A 21,947-nucleotide genomic window follows, 5' to 3' on the forward strand; every position below is an offset into this window, starting at 1 on the left:
TACGAGATGTGAACTTCGTCTTGCAAATGAAACGGAATTCCCAAAAATTAGGAAACCACGTTTTTTTTTCTTCCCGTATGCACGTTAGTATTCGAGTTTGAACGATCAACTTGATGATCACGCTATTTTTTTTTCATCTTTTTATTTACTGCTCTTCTAGGACTAATAATGATTGGCAACATCAGTATCATCTATGATCTGATTGGCAACATTAGCAGAACAATTGCTTATGTGTGTCCCAAAAAAAATGAAAAGAAACTTACGTAACATTTCTTTGGCGATTTAACTCTCCATAAAATCGCAAAGGTTACTTTATTCCCCTGATTTACTGGAGAAAATTTTTTTTTTTAACATAAGGTTATTATACATGACGAAAGCTTCTAGAATAATAGAAAATTAGCATCAAGTAACATTCTGCGAATTATTTTCGTGGTAAAAATTCTTTTTCAAGAAAGTTTTCCATAAGTAGAAAATTAACGCTAAGTAAAAAAAACCGCAAATTCTTGCCCTAATGTGAAAGCGCCTGTGATTACTATATGTTAATCAACAGGATGAAGGAAAGTTTTTTAGAACAGTCAACATAATAATTTTGTTGATTTACTAGTTTTAATAGGTGATAAATTAAACTTTAGAAATGGAAAATTCTAGACAAAAGAAATGGTCAACACTGCCGTTAAGAAAATAAAATTCTAGTCAAGATTTGTTCGAAAACGAACGTTCGAAATAAAACTTTTAAAGTAAATCACCCTGTGCTGTTTTGAGTTTTATTTGAGGCTTAGGCGAAGTAAAGCGATAGAAGAAAAATTCCAATAACAACATTCAGAGTATTTGTTTCTATATATAAGTTTAAGACGTATTATTATAATAATACATCGTTGATTAAGTAACTTTCTTGACGGTTTGAATTAATTTAAAATTGAAATGAGCCGTTTAAATCTGGTAAAGTGGTTAGAGCAGCAAGATTTTTTTCCAAAAAAAGCAACAAAAGGTTTTCTTACACCATCACCAGAAAACGAGAGAAAAATGCGTGAAAACATCATCTTAAAAGTGCTCGAAGAGGTAAATAAATGATTAGTTTAAAATACGTTTTTTATGAAACAATAGTATACTTTAATGACTTAATTAAATGAAGGGTATCACACAAAAATTTTGAAATTAAGTATTTATAAAAAGATGTATGATATAAATTTTTCTTTACTCAGATATTTTTACATCGTTCTGAGAGAAATGCAAAATAGTTATTGCTTTGAGCTTGTAAAGTTGAATATTTAAAAATAATTTGAGACCTATTCTTTTGTCTGTCAGGTCCAAAATGACATTAAAGAACTTAAGGAGAAAGTTTTGTTAATTCTTGAAAAAAATACATCAGTAAGTAATGAAAAGATAAAATCTGTTTTTGAAGATACCGAAAAAATCTGGCAGGTAAGAATTTTTACTTTTATTTTACTATTGTTAAATTCATAAAAACCATTTAACTGATTCAGTATTTTGTTACTACAGAAGAAAAAACAAGACACTATTGCTCAATTAAATGCTCTGTATATCTCACCGTCTACATTTCTCAAGGCTAACTTAGTGAGTGATTCGCAGAATCAAAAGAGGTGAATAATTCAATTTAAAAAGTGTTAAATTTATTTTAAAATATGTTCAAATTTCATATTTGAAATTTATTTCAGAAAATGTCTAAAATTGTCTTTTAAAACTATAAAAGTTTTAAACAGTCAATTTTTCATAATTACTATTACTAATATCATTTTTATTATTCTTATTGTTTTCTCTAATTTAAAGACAACTTTGTCATTTAAACAATTCAAAATTGTTTCTTTTTAATCAAATTTTTTTTATTTAAGAGGTAAATAATTTTGATTTCATTTTTCTAAGATTTTTTTTTTATTAACAAAAACATATTGAATGCATGTTATTTTTTTTATGAGTGTTGTTCTTAATTTAATTGCTTTCAATTAAGTAGATTAGTTTAACATTTAAAACTTAGAGAAGGAAATAGTGAAAAGTTGTATCATTTGGATGATCATCTAACTCCAGAGCTTCTTTCCAAAAAGCATAAGTTTCAAAATTCAACAACCAACAAAAAAGTAAGTATCACTATAGTGTTACTTTAGACAGTTTACTATCTTTACATTACGGTTACTTATACTATGTATACTATATATATACTATATATAGTATATATAGTATAAGTAACTTATACTATACGGTTAACTATAAGTAACTTATACTATACGGTTACTTACTAATACTATGGTGTCACAAATTAAATCTAATTTAGATTTAAATTACATCTCATTAAATTTATGTGATCCATAATATGATCCATTAAGTTTCACATCTGCTGTAAAAGGCATGCAGATGGATAATACTGCAGTGCTACCCGTACTACTGACAACAGAAAAATTAAAGATTCATAAAAAAATGTAAAACATCTTTGTAAAACCATGATATTTTTATTTATTAAGTAAACTTTAACATTATGAATAATGTCTTATATTTAACAGTATTTAAAATGACAGGACACCACTTAAGCTACAAACATTTAATTTTGTTCTTGGTAATTTTGAAGTATTTTTTTCTAAAATTTTTAAAAGTTTTTGTATTAAAATTAAAATTAAAAGTAATTTTATAAATATTTTTTAAATAAAAATTTTATTTTCTAGATTTTTTACTTTGGTATAATTATAGATGAATGAAGTATCTTCAGAGTGCTTTATTTGGTCAAAAAATTGTTCCAGTTTTAAATCAAAAAAATTGAAATTAAATCAGAAGGTATTATTATTTTTTTTATGTAACAGACTTTTTAAGTAACAAGGGTTTTCAAGTAACAAAGTTTTCAAGTGACAAGGGTTTTCCAGAACTTTAAACTTATTTTCCACAAACCATTGTTATGTTTTTACTCATGAGCAAGTGTGCTATCTTTTCATATTTTATCTATTTTTTTACTTCGTATGAAGATTTCACTTTTATTTCTTAATTTTCTTATAATTTGTTCTTTATTTTCAAGTTCTACAGAAAGATCTTCAACTTTAGACTTTGTTTTAGAACAGTGAGCTGGAGTCTTTAAAAAGATAGCATAGCTGTTTCTCACAGAATTGAAAAGTCTTAGTGAAGTTAAAAAATGTTATTGTGATTGACTTCCTCAAATCATAAAGTTTTGTATAATTTTTTTATATTTCTTTTTTAAGAACAAAACTGATCTTTATACATCTCCTTCATCTAAAATATGTATACAATCTGTGTTATTTGATCATCCAGATGTGCCACTGATCATGTTTAATGATCAGTCTTTAAGCCGCATATTGAAATTACCTTACAAGCATTCAAGAACTATATGTGGTATTTAATTTTTGATCAATTTTTTTTCTTTAATTTCTTTTTTCAAAACATTTTTCTATCTTTATTTTACAATTTTCTTACATTAATTAGTTTAGAGGGGAGGGAGGAGGGTGGCTGTGCAAGGATTAAAATAGAACTAATAAAGTAATTAATTATTTTTATTCTTAGATTAGTTTATGTAGATAAAAACTCTTTATAATTGTATAGGTGTTTTATCTGTATGTTGTTGAAATGCAAGATAGGTATAAGTCTTTAGTAGAAAAAGAACAACAATGATTCTAATGGAGGAAGAATAAATGTTTAAGATGGAAAATAAGACAAATAAGTTAAACATGCATTTTGTATTTTTATAAATATAGTTTTTTATGAATAAGCCTCAACATGCTAAATTTACTAAATGGTGATGAAGTTTTCCAATACTTTGGTGAGCTCTGCATGTGAGCATCAAACCAAAAACCAAATAATCAGTTTTCCAATACTTTGGTGAGCTCTGCATGTGAGCATCAAACCAAAAACCAAATACTACCTGCTGTACCAGTAGAACAACAGTGAATTATCACCATTGTCAAGAATTCTTCATGATGTCAATCATGGAGAGTTTGGCTGAAAGGTACCATCTATTCAAAGCTGTTACAGAACAATGCATGTTGACAGAACTGCAGAATACTATGGCCATTCGTTATCCACTTTAATATACAGTTCAAAACAGTTGGTTGTTTTTAAATAAATTGAATTTCTGATATGGTAAACCATTTGAAATCTCTTTAAAAAGTGGAACTAGTTTTCTTTGCAATACTTGGAATTGAGAATTTACAATAAAACTTACAAGTTAAAGTATTTCAAGTGAAAAGTTCTATAGTTTAACAATTTCAATTATTTTTTGTGTTATATTTTTATTAAAAAAAGTTGTTTGCACAATATTCAAACAAAAACTTTTGGTTTCATTTCAGTGTTTGCAAGCCTTAATTTTTGTAGATTTAATCAGTTCATATTCAATGTTGGTTTTGGTTTTAGTTAAAATGAAAAAAACATTTTCAGTGTCATTTCTAGATTCTATATTTTATTTAGATAATCGAAGGACAGAACTGGTTAGCAGCCACCATTATTTAAAGGAAAAACATACTGAGGTATACTCAAATTGTGTCATTAATGTAAAAATATCTTGTTAGTTTGCTCAATTTTTTTGTTATGGACTTTCAGAAAGATTTATTGTTTTCTTATTTCCATGATTTCGAGTTTAGAACACACATTGTTCTATATAGAAATATTGATTCAGTTAGAATCTGAATTAAAATTTAGTGTTAAATACAGGTTGGTAAACTTGGTGTTTTTACTTCTAACTTTTTTTATTTACTTACTAAAAAATCAAAAAAAATTTGACTTTCAGATCTATTATTATTATTATTATTATTATTATTATTATTATTATTATTATTATTATTATTTTTATTTTATTATTTACAAAGGATACTGCAATTCAACAAACCACAAAAACAATTGTTATTCAAGATGGTAAAGTTTGCACATCTTCACAGGAATTCAGTAGTTTCAAACAGTTTTATTGTTCATCATGGGAAAATATAATGTCAGTGCTACCAAAAGTTGAAAAGCTTTTGCAGGATTACTCGATACCTTTAGCAATTATTGATGGGAATAGGTAAAAAAAACTTAACTTGAACTATTGGGATTTAAAAAGTATTTTGTGTTTTAAATATTTACGTAATTATATTACGTAAATATTTAAAACACAAAATGCTTATTCAATCTAACATTTTAAAAAGTTAAAACAGTCAAACATGAATACATTTCACTGTTTCTAAATACATTGCACTGTTTATTTTACTGTAAGCAATATAAAAAGGAAACAGTATGATAAATTGTCATTATAATTGTGCTTATGGATTTTCAGAGTAGAAAAGATTGTGCAATAGGCAGATAGAATCAGGCAGATCTAAAGGTTTAATAATTACGTTTAAGTTTAAAACAAAACACTGTCTAAAACTGATTCGCTTCTTTTGGCATGAACATTTACTCGCTTTAGGATTTAACACTCCAATGTTCATCAGTTTCACTGGAAAAGAGTTTCTTTAGACTGGGACAAAACTATATCCTTGAAGGGGAATAAGTGGCGCTAAAAAATATTCTAAAATACATTTTCTTTTAGATATGCTAATATAGAGAATGAAAAAAGAATTAGGGTAATTCTTGTCAAAAAGTAGGGTCATTTCCACACCTATTGTGAGTTTAACAAAAGTTATTATAGTATATTAGATTACAAGAAAAGTAGAAAAGCATTAGAAATGAAATTTTGCAACCAAAAAATATTTTTAGAGTTTCTTTAAAATTGTTCTCAATCTAAAGCTTAAATCGTTTATGTGTTAATTTTGATCAAACTTTTGAGCAACAGTTTTCTAGTCTTATTTTATGTTTTTCACACTTATCATATATACTGTTGACACTTATTATATATCTTAAAATCTGCTTTGTTGTGCATGATTTATAATGTATTTATGGTTTCATATGAAAGATTAATGCATTTGTAATATTTTATTAAATGATTTTAGGTATATAAATTGAAAAAGAAGGATGTTAAATAAATAATTGAATATTAATATGAATATTATTATGAACTAAAATTAAAGAATAATGTATTTCTATCATTTTAGTAATTATGTTTTACAATCTTAAACTGAAAAGGAAAGGATATTCATCATGATTATATGAGTCTTAGTCCGTGAGTTATTGTCAACATTTGTGACTCAATTTCACAATTATTTCATGAACAATTTTTTTTAATTTTTTTTTCAAAATCTTGTCTGTTCTTTCCTTTTTAGCTTTTTCATTTAATAACCTTTTTTATTGAATCCAATATTGTCTTCCTTAATTTATTTTTTCTCAATTTTTAATTTTTCTTGCTCTTCAGCCTTTTAAATTTTTGCTGGCACATTTCAGATATCATAACTGAAGGTAAACATTCTCTTGTGTGTTTTGACATTAGACTGGTTGTTTTGACATTTGGACTGGTTGTTTTGGTCATATAAAATGTTTTCGATTGGGTTTACAGTTTCTGTTCTGTCACTGCTGTAATATTACAATCAACCATTTCCACAACAGTACATTTTATAGATTACAGTTTAGTGATAGATTTTTATTATTTTATTGTATGTCATTAGATTAAATTACTTGTCTTAGATAAGGCATTTTTCTAAAAATGATATGGCTGCAGATATTCAAGATCACCTTTCCAACCTAAGGATTTGTCTGCTCTTTTGAACTATTTTAAAATACTTGGATCAATTCATGATTAAGTAAAGATTATGTGAGAATAAGCTGATAAAGTTTTATTTGAATGGTTCTGCTCTAGATAAGTAGTTGTAGTGTTAATAGCACTGACAATCTTTTTGTAGTCAATGCTATTAGCATCAAATGGAAAAATTTCAGTCTTTTTAAAATCACATTAGATACTATTTGCCAAAGAAAGATTAATTATGAATGAATTTAATGCTACTGCTATATTTTTTTTTTGTTGATTTCATGTCCTTCATGGTTGATGCACCATTGTCAGCAAAATGATTACCACTTTGCTTTTATTGGTCCAAAAACAGCTAATTCAAGAGCTTACAAGAAACCTGTAGCATTTGGGAACAAATCAGCAAGAGTTATTCCATTTTTAGAGCAAAACTTCCTAAGTTCAATAGAACATTACCAGTATTTGTTTTTATTGATGGTCATGTGACAATGACCATCAATAAAAACAATAACTGGTAATGGGATCTTCTTCTTTTAACTAATATTAATAAAAAAAGCTTGTAATATACTCAAAAAAACACTGCGGTCATCCAACCACTTTTGATTTCCCAATGCCCCATCCTGATAGATTAGCATTTATTTAAAGCTTTTGGAAGCAGAACATATTTAAAAATTATTACTGAGAGAGCAAAGGTTCCACTAGCATTTGCTGCTAATACAGTGCTAATGCTTTTTTTATTACTTCCAGCACATTCTTCATTTGTATTTTTCTCTTATTTACCAATTAATTAGTCTTTGGTGATGACAAACTACTCTTATCCAAATTGAAAATGCACATTGAATCATTCAAATATTAAGCATTTTCTCCCAAAACCATAGTAATTTTAGCGAACCAATTTCATATTGATTTTTTAATTACTCCTCTAGCTTGTTGTAAATATTTACTATGTTTTTGAGATAACTGTTCATGAGAAATGCATAAAGTCAACCTTTTCCAGGATAATTGTTAGTAAATTTTGATCTTTTCAAATTTGCCAAGCTTGCTTGAAATTCTTCTAACTGCTGTTTTCATAAATGTAAAGATGTTTTTGTGATTTCTTTATACTCAAATAGTATTCAAATAGAAGTACAGGGCCATGTTTTTCATACCTAAAATATGAATATAAAAGATAAATAACTATTTGTTGCAAAATTACTGTTGATTTTTGAAAACCTGCAATTAGTGATGGTTCATAGTAGGTGTGGAAACCTAAATTGTCAATAAATATAAAATGCCACTAACTCTAATATTTTTTGTTTTTTTATTTTTTTCATAAGGTTTGAAGAAGTTTCTCAAATATTTGTTTTTCCTAGTACCTGTTAACCTTATGGATTCATACACATTTTGTAAAACTACTTAAAAATATAATAAAATTTATTACAAAGTATGTGTAAAGTTTAATACAAAGTATGTGTACTTTATCACTTTGTTAGAATTGTCTTATTATTTATTAGAGGTTGTTAACTGTTTCTGATTTTTTTGACTGTAGTGTACCTTATGAGGTGTGATAAATTTTTATTTTTTATCAATTTACCTTATATTCTTTATGTTAAGATTATAGTTTTTATGGTCTTGAATTTTATGTCTGATTTTATACATTTTACTATTTTTTAGGCTTGTTGATGTTGGATTGACTTTTAAGATGGGATCAAAGCCCACTACTAAGGTCAATGGTTTACAAATAAATTTTATGTAATATTTTTGACTATTTTTTGAGTAAAAATAAATCAGCATAAAATTATTTTAATTTGTTAATAATTTTTCATCCTGTTTTTTTTTTTTTAACAGGATCTTCTATTATGCATAGTAAATAGAGAAGATGTTGAAAAAACTATAAAAATGCCAGTAAGATCATTGATTGCATTTAGTTCACCAGAATGAGTCACACTTGTTTTAATCTAGCCTTCACATATACTATTTTTAGAAGAAAAAAATAGTTTGGCAGAATGTTATAATATTCTTATTTTTAAAACAAAAGCTAATAGTTTTTACAGTAAATCTCAATGTAATAAATTTTGTAAATGGTTTTAAAAAAAAATTTACTAAGTTTTACTTTTAAAAGTTATGTAAAGGCTTTCTTTTGCAAAAGATTTTTTTGTAAGATAAATATTCCAATCCTTGGAATTACTTTCAATAGTATTGAACTATTTAAAGTTATTATTTTATATACTTGTTTGATTCATACTTCATTTTAGGGCCGTCGGTATTTGGCAAAGGATGGTCTTGTGAATGCTGCTGTAAAAATACAAGTAGGGAAGGTGTTTTCATGTCCACTATAAAGTAATTGTAATGTTTTATAATTACATCATTTGTTACTTATTTGGTTTTTGTTGCTTCATTAACTATTATTAGGAAAAGGATAAATGGGGAAAAAAAAACCTAGCATATAAAATTTTGTATTTTATAGTCAACTTGGCGCTGTTATACAGCAAGAGCATCATATTTGAATTTTCGAAGAAGAAAATGGGCAGCTAGTATTTTACTTATAGATTGATATGTGTGTGTGTTTGCAAATAATTATCTTTTTTACAGCTGTTTGTTTAACTAAAGCCAAAAAACTTTAAATGAGTAAATTGGGGAACACTGAGGTTAAAAAGACTGAAAATCAGTGGGCTTTAGCAGTGAAAACTGCTTCATAAAATTTAGTCTTTCTTGAAAATTATGTATAAGTAGTATATTCTATGTTTCTATTATAGTGTTTAGTGCAATTGTGATTGAATCATATTGCTAGCTTTGAAAAAACATTTCAAGTGCTTATAATTCTCTTCAGAGTGAAAAATGATTTTAAGTAGATATAGACATAGATAGTATATTGGAAATTTCCAATGTTAACCACAGGCTGTTTGAAAAGTTTTGAAATAAACACCTAAAGCAGTAGAACAAACATAATTTCCACATTACATTATAAGTGGTCTTCTATATTACAAGTAATCTTTATAATTTATGGAAATGCGATTCTAGATTGGTAAAACAGTTTTTAAAATTTTTAGTTCAAGAATGAAAAGAATTAACAATTTTTACTGTATTAGGAAAAAAGCAAAATGTAATTAATGTCATCATTTTTCTTTTAGCCATCATTGCACTTTCATGGCTAATGAAATGCAAGTTGACAATGGTTCGTCAACTACTTAAAAATAACCAAATGCAGTATCTTTCTAATTTTAGAAAGAGAGCTAAGGTATCCCTTTTAAGATCATTTATGTTCTTCTAGTGTTTAATGATTAACAATATTATATCAATAGCTTTGATTATGCATTTTAAAACCTAAACATAAAACTTGTTTTTTATACAGGATTTTCAAAGTTTATGGCCAAAAATTAAGCAAACCAGGCACACTGTCATTCATATTCCATCATTAGGTTTAAACTTTTTGTTGTAAAAGTTTATTTAAGATGAAAAAAGCAAATAAAAATTAAAAAAACAATTTTGATACTATGTTGAAGTGCTCATTAGTAATTATACAAGTTATGATGTAGGCTACAGTGTGAATTTGCGCCGCTCAATTGATAATATAGCAACAATACAAAATCATCATATTGGAAGGTTTTGTGACATTAAAGGTAAGATTTAAACTACATCTTTTTATTGTATAAGTTATTCTCATGTTATTTTGCAGCGCAAAGCACCTGTACAATATTATTTTAATAGAACCTCATTTTAACATGTAACTAAGTTTGGAGCATTTTAAAAAAATGTTCTTTTAATACAGCTATTCACGAAAGTTTAAACGATTGCAGAATTTTTATCAAGTATGTTTGGTTATTGTTTAACAAAAAAAAACTGTAAAATAATATAGAATCAATTTTTTTTATTTAATAAAGAAGAAGTAATTAGCTTTAAAATAAATTTGAACATATTATAAAAACTTTAATATTTAGTTAGAAAAAAACAATTACAAAAAATCATATAGGAAAAATAAGTAGCACAAAAGTTTAAACGAATTGCAACATTCGAACAAAAAATGAAAAAAAAAAGCAGAATTAATATTTAAAGTGTCCTCCTTGTTTTTATAGCAAAGATAAACTCGTTTATGTATTGATTCAACTAATTTCATGCACATCACGCGAGGTGCTTTTAGCCAGTACTCATTCAAAAGTTGCTTCAAATGCTGAGTTGATTGAATTTCATGGTATGTCAGTTGATTGTCGATCCAAGACCAAATATTTTCGATTGGGTTGAGATCTGGTGATCTAGGGCACCAGGGCATCACATTGAACTTTTTTTTCAAAAAACATTTTTTGAATGAGTGAGCTGTGTCAGCTGAAGCCCCGTCTTGTTGAAAGATAAATTGCTTGCTTCTGCCATTCAAGTGTCTGATTGATGGAACTAAATACGTTTCCAATGTGTTCTTGTAAGTGTATTGATAAATTCAGCCTTCGTACAGCTCACAGAAGCCTATACCTTTGTGAGAAAAACATCACCAGATGCCAACCAAACCTCCACCGCCTTGTCGACGATGTTACAAAAACCTGTCTGAATATTTCTCAGTTGCAAATCTTTTGACATAGATTCTTCCGTTGCGGTTTACTACTTGAAAATTAGCTATATCACTCCAAATAACTTTTGCCCACTGTTCTACAGACCAGTTCAGCCTTTCTTTGGACCACACTTGTCATTAACGTTTATCTGTGATTGAAAGAATAGGTTTTCTAGCAGCTATGTACGTTCCAATACCTTTGTCCAACTATGTTCGTCTCACGAGCTCTCTGCTAACTTTTTGATTATTTTTTGAGTCATTGAAGATTTGTGCAAGCTTTTTGTAGCTGAGTCTGGGGTTTTCTCTGCTCATTCTGAACATAACACTTTTGTCACGGTTGCTGAGTTTGGATGGTCTCCCAGTATGCAGCATATCAGAGACGTCCTTGGTAAGTTCCCTGGTTTTATTGCTTTTTCGAACGCAAGATTCAGAAACATGAAGTGTTTTGCCTATTTAAATGTTTGTGTGATTTTTTGTCCTCGCCATACCAATAACTTGCCACTTGATCCCACTAGAAACTGTTATTTGACCCATTTGCATGCAATTGAAATTAATTTGAAATTTACAATATTTCAAGTTGATTTTTAATGAATTAAAAGCTGCCTGATGATGTTGTGATGAATTTTTTGATTGTAAACCACTTATTTTAACTTTATTTGAAAATAAAAAAAATTTTCGCACCGGATTAATCAATTAATTAAAAAATAATTGATCCTAAATAAAATCGTTTAAACTTTTGTGACACCTCTTAATTTGTATCACCTACCTTTTAATGAAATTTCTGAGTAAACAGTGATGAGTCGAAACCTACTTTTTTTTGTTTTATTAACAAATAACCTATTTGCCAAATTGGAAAAAAAAATTATTTTGATATCTATTTCCGTTAGATTTTTATTCAAGAAAAACCGAAGATTAGATCTTAAAATTCTGTTATCGTTTAAACTTTCGTGAATAGCTGTACTGAAATTATAAAAATGAAAAATTAAAATTGCTTTATTTTTATTTTACTCATCTGCTGTAAATTCCCATATTAGATTTTTATTTAGTTTTGTTGAAAAGATACTTTGTATAAAGATGCATCTTTTTAAAAAAAATTTTTCTACTACAAGAGATTTTTTAAATATATCTTATTCAGGATAAAACTTCTTTATCCTGTTAGATATTTGGTGAGCTTTACATAAGTTTAAATAAAAATTACTTTAGTGTAAGTGGTTGTGATTCTATGAGCTCGTTCAATTTACTCATTTTAAGTTGTAAAATTAACTTCTGCTTAAAATTGTTTTTGTAATATTTTTTTCATTTACATAGATCCTAATGTTGAGGTGATTTATATTAGCCCAGTTGAAATATCCATTGAATCTAGTGAGTATTATAACACATTAACTTATGCAATGTGTAAGACTACAGAACAGGATTATGAGGAAGTCAGGCAAAGGTTGCAGTTCATAACACCTGATCAACACAATAGGTTCCTGGTAATTATTCTTAGCACTGCTTAAAATTAAACTTAAAGTTTAAAGTTGACAATTTTGTTGGACATAATAAAAAATTTTAATAATTCATACCTTTTTAACTTTGGTAACTTATCTAAGGCTATTTGGGCCTGCTGATTTTAAAAATGACATCAATTTTTGCCTATCATGTAAAGTTTTTATTCTATAGCTGGGTCCATCTGGACATGATTTTGTAAAATAAAAAAAACATTCTGTGCAATCCCACATTTAAAATAATACCCATATCTGTTTTCACACAGCTTCCTTCACTAGAAAAAGTATAAGAGCAGATTATGTAGACTTTTTGACAAACATAATCAGACAATTGAATCTCTTAGTGAGAAATTCAGACTTTTCAAAAGAAACTCAGAATTGTTAGTTTCAAGGAATAAAAATAAAAGTTTGCTGCAAAAAGGTACAAAAGTAACATTTTTTTGCAATAAGAAAAAAAGTTGTTAACCTCCTTTGCAACTGACAATGGTTTTGTCTACTGTTATATGATAGAACCTATGAAAAACACTATAATCTAAATAAGTAGCAGCTGTTTATAGATAATCCAAAGAAAATCCTCTTGTGTATGTTACTCCGTAATGAAAATTATTTAGGTGCAATTCCCAGGCCCGGATATAACCTATTTGGGGCTCTAGGCAGATTCAAATTTTTGGGCCCCTAAAATGATATATTAATCTTTTATTCAAGAATCAAAAATGTACTTTTAAAAGCAACTTCAAGTATTGACACTCAACCAAATTTTAAAAAAGGACTTTGGTATGTGAAAAAATGTTTTATTTTCAAAATTTACATTAACTTTTTCTACACTTTTCCTTAGCAAATTCTTCAATCAATTCGTCGAAATCAATTTTTTTCATCAAATCTACATTACTTAATAGCAATAAAAAACTATTTAATATATTTTGTATCATAGCTGATCTTAAACAATTTTTCGTAAGTCTTAACTTTGAAAAAATTTGTTCTCCAGAACAGTTAGTGAGCATCAAACATAAATAGATTCTTAAAAGTGTTTTGGAATTTGGAAACACAGTTTCCTTTTTTTTTTCTTTAATAATTTTATATAATGATGATGCTCATCTTTTTCAGCTTTTTTCTTATGTTTTTGAGCTCCGCTTTCATTTTTCTCTTCATTTTTTAGTTTTTTCTAAAATAAAGGAAAAAGTCAAATATTCTTATATTTCTTTTCTGAAATGAATGAAATAATACTCTAATTAAATTCTTACATTAATTTTTAAATTGTACTTATACTCAAAAAATCATTTTTAGTCTAAGTTTCTAGTTTATTCTGTAAAAATAGAATTCAAATTTCAACTTATTAAGTTGAAATTTGATTTCTATTTCAAAATTTGATTATACCCTACATTATATTTTCACAAATTATGAATAAACAAGGAAGGGGTTTTTTTTTTCACTAAAAAATTACTAAAGTAATTTTTAAGAGATGGCGCCCGTAGAAAAAACATGTTTTTCAAATTAATAATTTGAAATAATGAATGTTTATGTGCAAACTCAAAATAAATAAAGTTCACTTTGTTTTCAATACAATTGTTGATTTTTTATCAAAAGTTTTCACTTCAAATTTTTATTTGTTTTGGAATTGGATCTCTTGATGCTTGGGGGCCCCCTAAATCTTGGGGCCCTAGGCTGTGCCTAGTCTGCCTATAGGTAAATCCGGGCCTGGCAACTCCTTTTAGTCATTTTGCATCTCAAAGAGGAGTAGTGCATTAAAAGAGTGCTAAATTTAATGAACAGAAATGGGAATCTTTTTTGTGGATCTTAAATTGTTAACTGTTTACTTGGTTAAAGTGAATATTCAAAATGTCCATGTTTCCCCTTTGGATAGCCAAGATATTTTGGGATAGACAAATGTTGGGAGCAGAAAATATCCTGTTAATCTCAGTGATGGGAATGATGAACAAGGTGGTTTAGAGCAATATGATTTAACAAACTTGATTATAGAATGTACCATAAAGTAGGAGTATGCTGTAGAACAAAGACTTTTATAATAGGTAAAAACAAGTATTTTTGAAATTTCTAAAAGTTAGGACATCAAAACTCTCAAACTTAGGATTGCAAAATTGGTTTTGACCTGTGTAATTTATGTGTAATGCATATTTTCTTAAATAAAGGTTATAAATTGTACTTCTATATGTTTTCTATGGTCAGCTGCAATTAGGAAAACTTTTATACATTTTTCTAATTTGTTTAGGCTCACAATTTATGTTTGTCTTCAGTGTTAAAATACAGTTTTAAAACAATCAAAAGGTAAACTTTTTTAAAAATGTGCTTTGTCAATTTTTTAAAAAATGGCTTGTAGCAGTAACTGGAATGTTTTTTCAGGTTGCGATTGCTAATAAAAGCAAAACAAGCATATATTGTACCTGGGTTGATGCACATTGACGATCTGTATATTGCTAACTACTTGGGTATATTTGCTAAAAATAATGTGTTATTTATTTTTGTAATCTTTTTGTAAAATATATTTTTGTAATCTTCTCGATCTTTTGGAAAATATATTACTAATGTTGACATGAATAACTTTCCCTATTTATTATTAGAGATCATTAAATGAAAGTTCATTGAGTAAGAAATTCGCTGTTCTTTATAAATTGGAAAGCAAATTTATTGCAAAAAAAAAAAAAACATTTGATGGTAAACCAAAAAATTTGGAAGTTAACAATAATTAGGAAAAAATATTCTAATGCAATTTTTATAAATATTAATATACGTATTATTAAATGTTAATGTAAGCTTCTCAAATGTAGATATTCCAGTACTTGGTAGTGAACCAGATGTTGTACAAATGTATTCTATGAAATCTGGAATCAGAAGAATTTTTGAAAGCTCTAATGTCAGTGTTCCACCTGGTGCTTATGATATTTGTTCATTAGATCAGGTGTGTGGAGTTGTTAATCTAATGTTGAATGGTATCTTGAAATGTTTTTTGTTTCAGACTTTTAGAAAAATATAATTTTAAAATGGTTTGATTAAAATTAAAAAGTTTTAAAGTTAAAATTGTTATAACTATTTCTGATTATTTTTTTGTTGGTATTTTGTATTGTTGGTACTGGTTTTGATTATGTTTACATTGATCTCTTTTTAAAAGTTGTGTTTTTTTTATATTTTGACAAATTGTGTTCATATTATTTGTAATTGTTTGCTATCTTTATTATCATTTGTTTTAGTTACATGCATCTTTAGCAATGTTAGTGACTAAGTACTTACATATCTCTCGTTGGTTATTTAAAATGAATGATCATTTTGATGGCAGAGGAACTGGTAGGTGTTAAGCTAGATGGATTTTTATAACTGTTTAACTGATGAATGAGCATTAATTTGAAAATCTTGAAAATAAGATTGAAACTAGATTAACAATTTTTAAAAGTATACCCTCATGTAAAACTTATGAGTTTATATAAGTATAATGAGCTCATATAAGTAGGATTAAAGAGGGAAACCCTTAAGGAAAACTGAAAAATAAGGAAAATTTTTAAATTAAATAGAGTCTGAGTAAAATAGATCAGAGCATAAAATGCAATGTGAAAATAAATAGATATGAAATTTACAATTACATAAATCAATATTACAAGGTTAATTTGTCTATAGACATGCTTTTCCATTTTTGATGTAAAGCTGCAAATAAATCTTTTTTATATATATCCTGCTCAATAATGACCCTAATCATTGATGCATGTTTGTTTTAGTATGTGGTAGCATATGATTTTTCATCAAATTGGTATAGTATTTTGCATCCATGATGCCATCAGTAAGAACTAATGACCCCACACAATCACTGGAAAAACATCTTAATATCATGACACTACTACCTCTATGTTTTACAATTTGTATGGTGTATCGGGGGTCTTCTATTTTATTATTTTTTGAACATCTAACATACTTAATACCACCAGAAATTATATTTCATCCTTCTATAACACTTTAATCCAAACTAGTTTAGCCCAGTGTGGATGTTCTATGTAAAATTTTACTCGAACCATCCAGTTCTTTTTTGGAATCAATAGTTTCCAACAAGGACATCTTCCAAATTGATTATTGTCAAACAAATGTCTTTTCACAGTTGAATTTGATATTTATTGTATGCAGAAGTAATATGCAATACAAAAAGATAAGTGTCTCCCTTTGACATTTGACATTTTACAGTAATCCCTTTAAGTAGTTTTTTTGGTCAACCAAATTTGGGTTTGAATTACGAAGATCAGTAAAAGTACTTCTGACCTCACCTTTTGTAAAAAAATTTACAACAGGTGGTTGTAATTATTTGATAAAGCAAAAGAATTTCTACCAATTAAAGCTATATTTGTATGAGTGTGTGTGTATATTTGTATGGGTGTGTGTGTACATTCTACAAACAAAAAAATTGTTAAAAAAATTTTCATTAAGAAATGATTACACAAAAAATATTAAAAGTAATTTTGACCAAAACTGTAAGTATATAAATAATTTTTACTATTACCATATGCACCTTTGGTGCAAATATTATAATTTTTAGTTTCTATTATTACTAAAATGAAGCTAAAAATACAGCTTTGGCTGATTTTCTTAAATCTCTTTTTCTCAGATTTTGTCAAGGTTGTCTATATCATACACTAGAAATCTTTATCAGAATTTCTGGGTTATCATTCAATGAAACTAAAATTTTTTTATTTTCATACTGTGAAAGCTGTTAAGTGGTTTTCATTTGTTTAAAAAAATCTTGACATGTTTTTTTTCTATTTTTACATAATTTAAATTTTTTTTAACCTTTAACCTATGTGATGATATCTTTGATTATCTAGCTTATTGCGACGTCTTGCCTCAATTAACCTGTTATCAGCAAGTTTTAAAGGAGCAAGAGAAGTATGGTGAAAATTGGAGTAACAAATGGGCATATGAACAGTCTTATAATAAGGTTCCAAAATTTGTTTCTTAGGTTTTTCATACTTATACTTTCTACAAATTAAATTATTGACATTTTGGCAAACTTTGCATGTGTCTAGTAAATATTGTTTTTTTTTTATAACAGATTCTTCAAGAAATACCGTCTATTTTAAAATCAGCTGTACCTGTTGACAAAAACATTTATGCAACATGGAAAGAGTTTATTGAATCATTTTTAGCACAAGGTTATTGACTAGTTCAAACTTAATTTAATTTTTTACACCAATAACAACTTTTGTTCAGTAACAAGTTTACATTTATCTTTTTTTGAACACAGTTTTTTAAATTTTTATCATTCCAAGGTGGGTAATTTAATACTTTCAAATTATAGTATTGAGTTCAATTCATTAAATTCTGCTTACAGCTTAAAAGTTTAAATAGTATATTGAGGATATAAAAAGAGCATTCAATATGTATCTTGCAGCAATGTGACTACCCTGTCAATGAGTTCCTATTGGTTTTTCTATTAGGTGGAGTAATTGAGGCATATCCCCCTTCTAAAAGTGTAACAGGAATTACAGCAAATGTATTGATTGAACCAGATGGTGCAGTACAGATATTATCAGTTGCTGACCAGGTACATAGTGTGTGTTTGTTTTCAATCAATAGTATTAAATTTTTATCTTAAAGTTATCTGAGTAATTATTTTGTAAATTATCATTCTTTTAGTTTCACTCTTGTTCACCCTTAAAATGTTGGGGTTACACATTACCACAATCTTCAATTGATTATGCTGTTGTTAAGGAAGCAACATTCAAAATTAGTGAAGAGTGCAAGTTAAGAGGAATTATTGGATACATTTCAATAGATTATGTTACATTTATTAACCTCAGGATTGCAGTAAGATAATCCACTTTAAAGTAAATGAAGGTTGTTAAGTTATTGTTGATGTTTATGTTTCATAAAATTAAATATATGATTATAATAAAACTGTTATACTTTAAATTGTAAAATCTTAAAGGTGTTTAAAATGCTCCTTATCTTTACTTCCTAAAACAAGATTTAAATGCTCTAACTGTTTGCATTCTTTAGAATTATCAAGTATTATGGCCAGTAGGATTAAAAATTGCTTACACTTCCAGTCATGCAATGGTAAATTTGATAGAATACTTTTCTGGTGGTCAGCTTGAAAATAATAATTTTGAGGTAACTGTTAGAAAAAGTGCGCCTACAAGTGTTTACACATCCTTAAGAAAAAAATCCAACGCTCAACCAGAAAAGGTTTTTAAATTTCTTTTAATGTTAGTTGACAATATGTTGTACACTTTTTTGCTCAAAGTGATCCAGCCTCTTATATGTTATTTCAAAATTAAAAATGCGAAACATACCAGGTTATTATTTTCAGTTAATTATCACTATCATTATATGCATGACAATTGAAGTTATAACAGGTCATGCTTCATAACAGTTATTAAAACATTAGCAACATACTTTTTAATGAATCTTTTGAAAGTTATAAAAAACTGTGGTATTCTTTTATTTCATTTTCCTTTTGGTGTAATATTTTGAAGAAGGTATTAGTAGTCTCAGGTGTATACATTTAATTTATATTTTGATTTTTCTAATTAAAATCATGAGATATTGAGAAGAAAAGATATCACCTTTACAGTATAAAGTGAATCACAAAGAAATATTGCACAGAAATTGAAAGTCTTTAAGGGAGCTGTGCAGTGTTCTCTGAATATATATAAAGAAATTACCAAATACAAAAGTTGAACTTTTAGAATACTGCAAAATTGGAAGTGGATCAGTCATGAATTGGGGCTATTTTGGGAACCACCAGGTTGGTGGTTTAACTAAAATTGAGAGAATTCTGAAAAAAAGATTTAGAGTTGAATCAACTGTCATCACCAAAACATTTAATAGGACAAGAATTTATATTTCAGGAAGATAGCAACCTTTTAAATATTGATAAAGAATATTTGTGCAAAAAAGAAAAAAGAAAAACACTCAATCATATGAAATGGATGTCGCTTGCTTGAGTTAAACTCCTTTAAGTTGTTATCAGATAATATGAATTGAACAATCCATGCGAAGGGTCAGAATTCTGATCTTTGGAAAATGATTTGAGTTTCATGGAGTTAGGTTGAGATCATTGTCTTTGAAAAATTGATGTGAAGATTCCTATGTTAATGTAAAGCAATCATAAAGTAGAAAGGAGAATTTTTTTTTTTTTTAATTTATTATTATTTATTTAAGAACAGAGAATAAAAATGTGTTTATTTTCAAACTATTTACATGAATTGTTTTTTACATTATCATTTAATTTTTTTAATTTTAATTAAACTATCATTAAATTTTAATTTAAATTATCATTTAATTTCTTATTATTTAATTTTATATTTGGTTTTTTTTAGACAGCTCAAAAGCATTTTCGATACTTTGTGTTCAGTTCAAATATGTTCCATTCTAATTTGAATCTTCTGCGGTACGAAGTATTTTTTCAAATATGTAAAGCTAGAACTATTGTATACAATGAAAAGGTATAAATTTTACCCTTTTGAGTTATATAGAATTTAACTTTGTGGTAGACAAAAATGACGAATTACTGTAGTTTATTTTTTAATTTAAGACCAAGATGGGCACTGTATTTGCATTATTTGATCAGGTTCATAGAGATTGTATAGGAATGGTGTAAGTTATTTTATAAAATTATCTTTTTTTTTAAGCTATTTTATTGCATATATTTGTTTGTGATGACTCTATAGTTATCTTCTTTCCAACATATCACAATTGTTATCAATGTGATTCTATTGCGTTACATTTACATTTACAGAGCTGCGTTTTTATAAAAGCTTTGTATCGAAACCCTGAAAAGATCACCTGATTTCATAAGTGACAAAGAAACTGTAAAATAGATTGTAAATGAAGCTGTTTTTGACATTCTTTAAGGTAATTGTTATCTGGAAAAAAACTGGGGCCACTAAGAAAAAAAGAATGTTCACCAACAAGTAAAATTGGTAACAAGCGATGATTTCCTTTGGACTTGATTAACACAATTTCACTTAGAACGTGAAGACAAAAAAAAGTTGTTAACACTAAAAGAGAGACATTGGTTTGTGTGTGGATGATGATGATAAACACATTACAATAAATGGGATATTCTTAGAATTTGTTCCAGTAGAAAAAATGTCCGAAATGATTATTTACCAGTGTATATCTCTCATTTATGATAAATATAAAACAAATGTGCAAAATCACCACATACCATGAACTGACTTTACAGTTTTAAAATGGTTTTAAAAAACGTCATTTAAAATTACCACTTTTTTTAAGTAGATTATCTCCATGACACGATAAGGTATGTGCCAATTTCGAATGTATGTTGATCACTCAATGCTTAAATATTCAATAAAAAAAAAGGAAAAACTGTTAAGTCACCCCAACCACGGTACTTGTAGAACAATAAAAACGCTTCACCAAGCATCTCTAAGTTTTTAATTATAGTTTAAGTAAGAAGCGCAAAACACAATTTTTAAAATTTCAGTCTTATGAATCGGTGAATAGGAAAGGGTATAGGAGATTAGTCTCATCTATTCTTGTTCCGGCTTTGATCTCTGAACTTGTTAAATCTTTTATTTTAGGACATCGGGAGAGACACTGCAGCAAAGTATCATTTATTTTTTATCGAACCTTTCATCCATCCATCAAGATATTTCTTCAACCAGCATGCAAGGGTTAACCAATTTCCAAGTAATGCACACAAAAAGTCCTTCGATTTTATCGCTACAAAATTTCTAAGTCATTTATAGTAAACAGTTTATTTATTAGAAAGTCGTGTTTCAAATAAGGTTATGATGTAATCTTTAAAAATTCTATGGTGTTTTCTTTGTTTATTTTTTTAGGGAGCTATCGATGATCTGCGTTTAATTGTTAAGGAAATAGAGTTAAATAGAGAAATGATTCAAGCTGATAATTCTTTACTTCCAACCATAGAAACAAGCCAATTGTGCCGGTAAAAAGTTAATGGTGCCGGTACTAACAGAGGGTAGTATTTAAATTTGTTCCGAAAGAAATGTATTATTTTAGTTTATTTTACTTGTAAAATAAACGAAAAGAGTAATTAGAGTATAAATGGTTATTCCATGTTTTACAGCTTTTTGCAAAATGAAATTTTACATGAAAACTAAAAAAATAAGAAAAATATTTGAAAGACCTCTTTCTAACTTAAACGGATTGGAGCGAATGGCTATGACTTTAATTTTAAAAAAGAAATCTAAAAGTGATACATCAGAAATTATTTATTACCGTATATGTTGACTTCTTCTTTTTAACTGAAAAGAGTTGTTTAATATTTTACAGCCGATCCATAAATCAGAGTGCATTTCCAAAAGATTTTCATTTTTGTCTAACGTTTCTAAGGAACGATTTTGACCCATTCTAAACGGTT

General features: G+C 27.4%; 1 protein-coding gene and 1 pseudogene across 2 annotated transcripts; one reads left to right on the forward strand and one right to left on the reverse strand.

Moving 5' to 3' along the window:
* The first annotated feature begins 527 nt into the window (after nt 1-527).
* LOC145187530 (IQ domain-containing protein H-like) lies at nt 528-21,626 on the forward strand. 2 transcript variants are annotated; one of them, XM_090098892.1, is made up of 29 exons: nt 528-1,059; nt 1,306-1,422; nt 1,501-1,601; nt 1,994-2,093; nt 2,698-2,781; nt 3,198-3,348; nt 4,417-4,475; nt 4,815-5,005; nt 8,252-8,303; nt 8,426-8,482; nt 8,833-8,886; nt 9,045-9,111; nt 9,709-9,815; nt 9,930-9,996; nt 10,114-10,197; nt 12,423-12,589; nt 14,829-14,884; nt 14,960-15,045; nt 15,385-15,515; nt 15,805-15,898; nt 17,416-17,528; nt 17,643-17,742; nt 18,028-18,134; nt 18,227-18,397; nt 18,590-18,778; nt 19,915-20,040; nt 20,130-20,191; nt 21,142-21,250; nt 21,403-21,626. In XM_090098892.1, exons 1-29 carry the CDS (start codon nt 922-924, stop codon nt 21,514-21,516), a joined length of 3,054 nt encoding a protein of 1,017 aa, XP_089955018.1. In that variant the 5' UTR covers nt 528-921; the 3' UTR covers nt 21,517-21,626. The 2 variants fall into 2 exon arrangements, with proteins under 2 accessions (XP_089955018.1, XP_089955027.1); XM_090098901.1 differs by having other exon boundaries at nt 535-1,059; nt 8,833-8,917.
* Nucleotides 6,709-8,236, reverse strand: LOC149892905 (uncharacterized; annotated as a pseudogene).
* Nucleotides 21,627-21,947: the final 321 nt, after the last annotated feature.

This window comes from Hydra viridissima, unplaced genomic scaffold (genome assembly GCF_058129835.1).
Source record: "Hydra viridissima isolate aposymbiotic clone 2 unplaced genomic scaffold, HvirCarnegie_v1 scaffold_1, whole genome shotgun sequence".
Taxonomy (NCBI): domain Eukaryota; kingdom Metazoa; phylum Cnidaria; class Hydrozoa; order Anthoathecata; family Hydridae; genus Hydra; species Hydra viridissima.

Bases quoted from the DNA above. Each gene is read 5' to 3' on its own strand.
- LOC145187530 (XM_090098892.1), top strand. From the start codon at position 922: ATGAGCCGTTTAAATCTGGTAAAGTGGTTAGAGCAGCAAGATTTTTTT. The intron at 8,887-9,044 runs GTAGGGAAGGTG...TGTATTTTATAG, and splicing joins ATGCTGCTGTAAAAATACAA to TCAACTTGGCGCTGTTATAC. The intron at 18,779-19,914 runs GTTTTTAAATTT...GGTTTTTTTTAG, and splicing joins CCAACGCTCAACCAGAAAAG to ACAGCTCAAAAGCATTTTCG.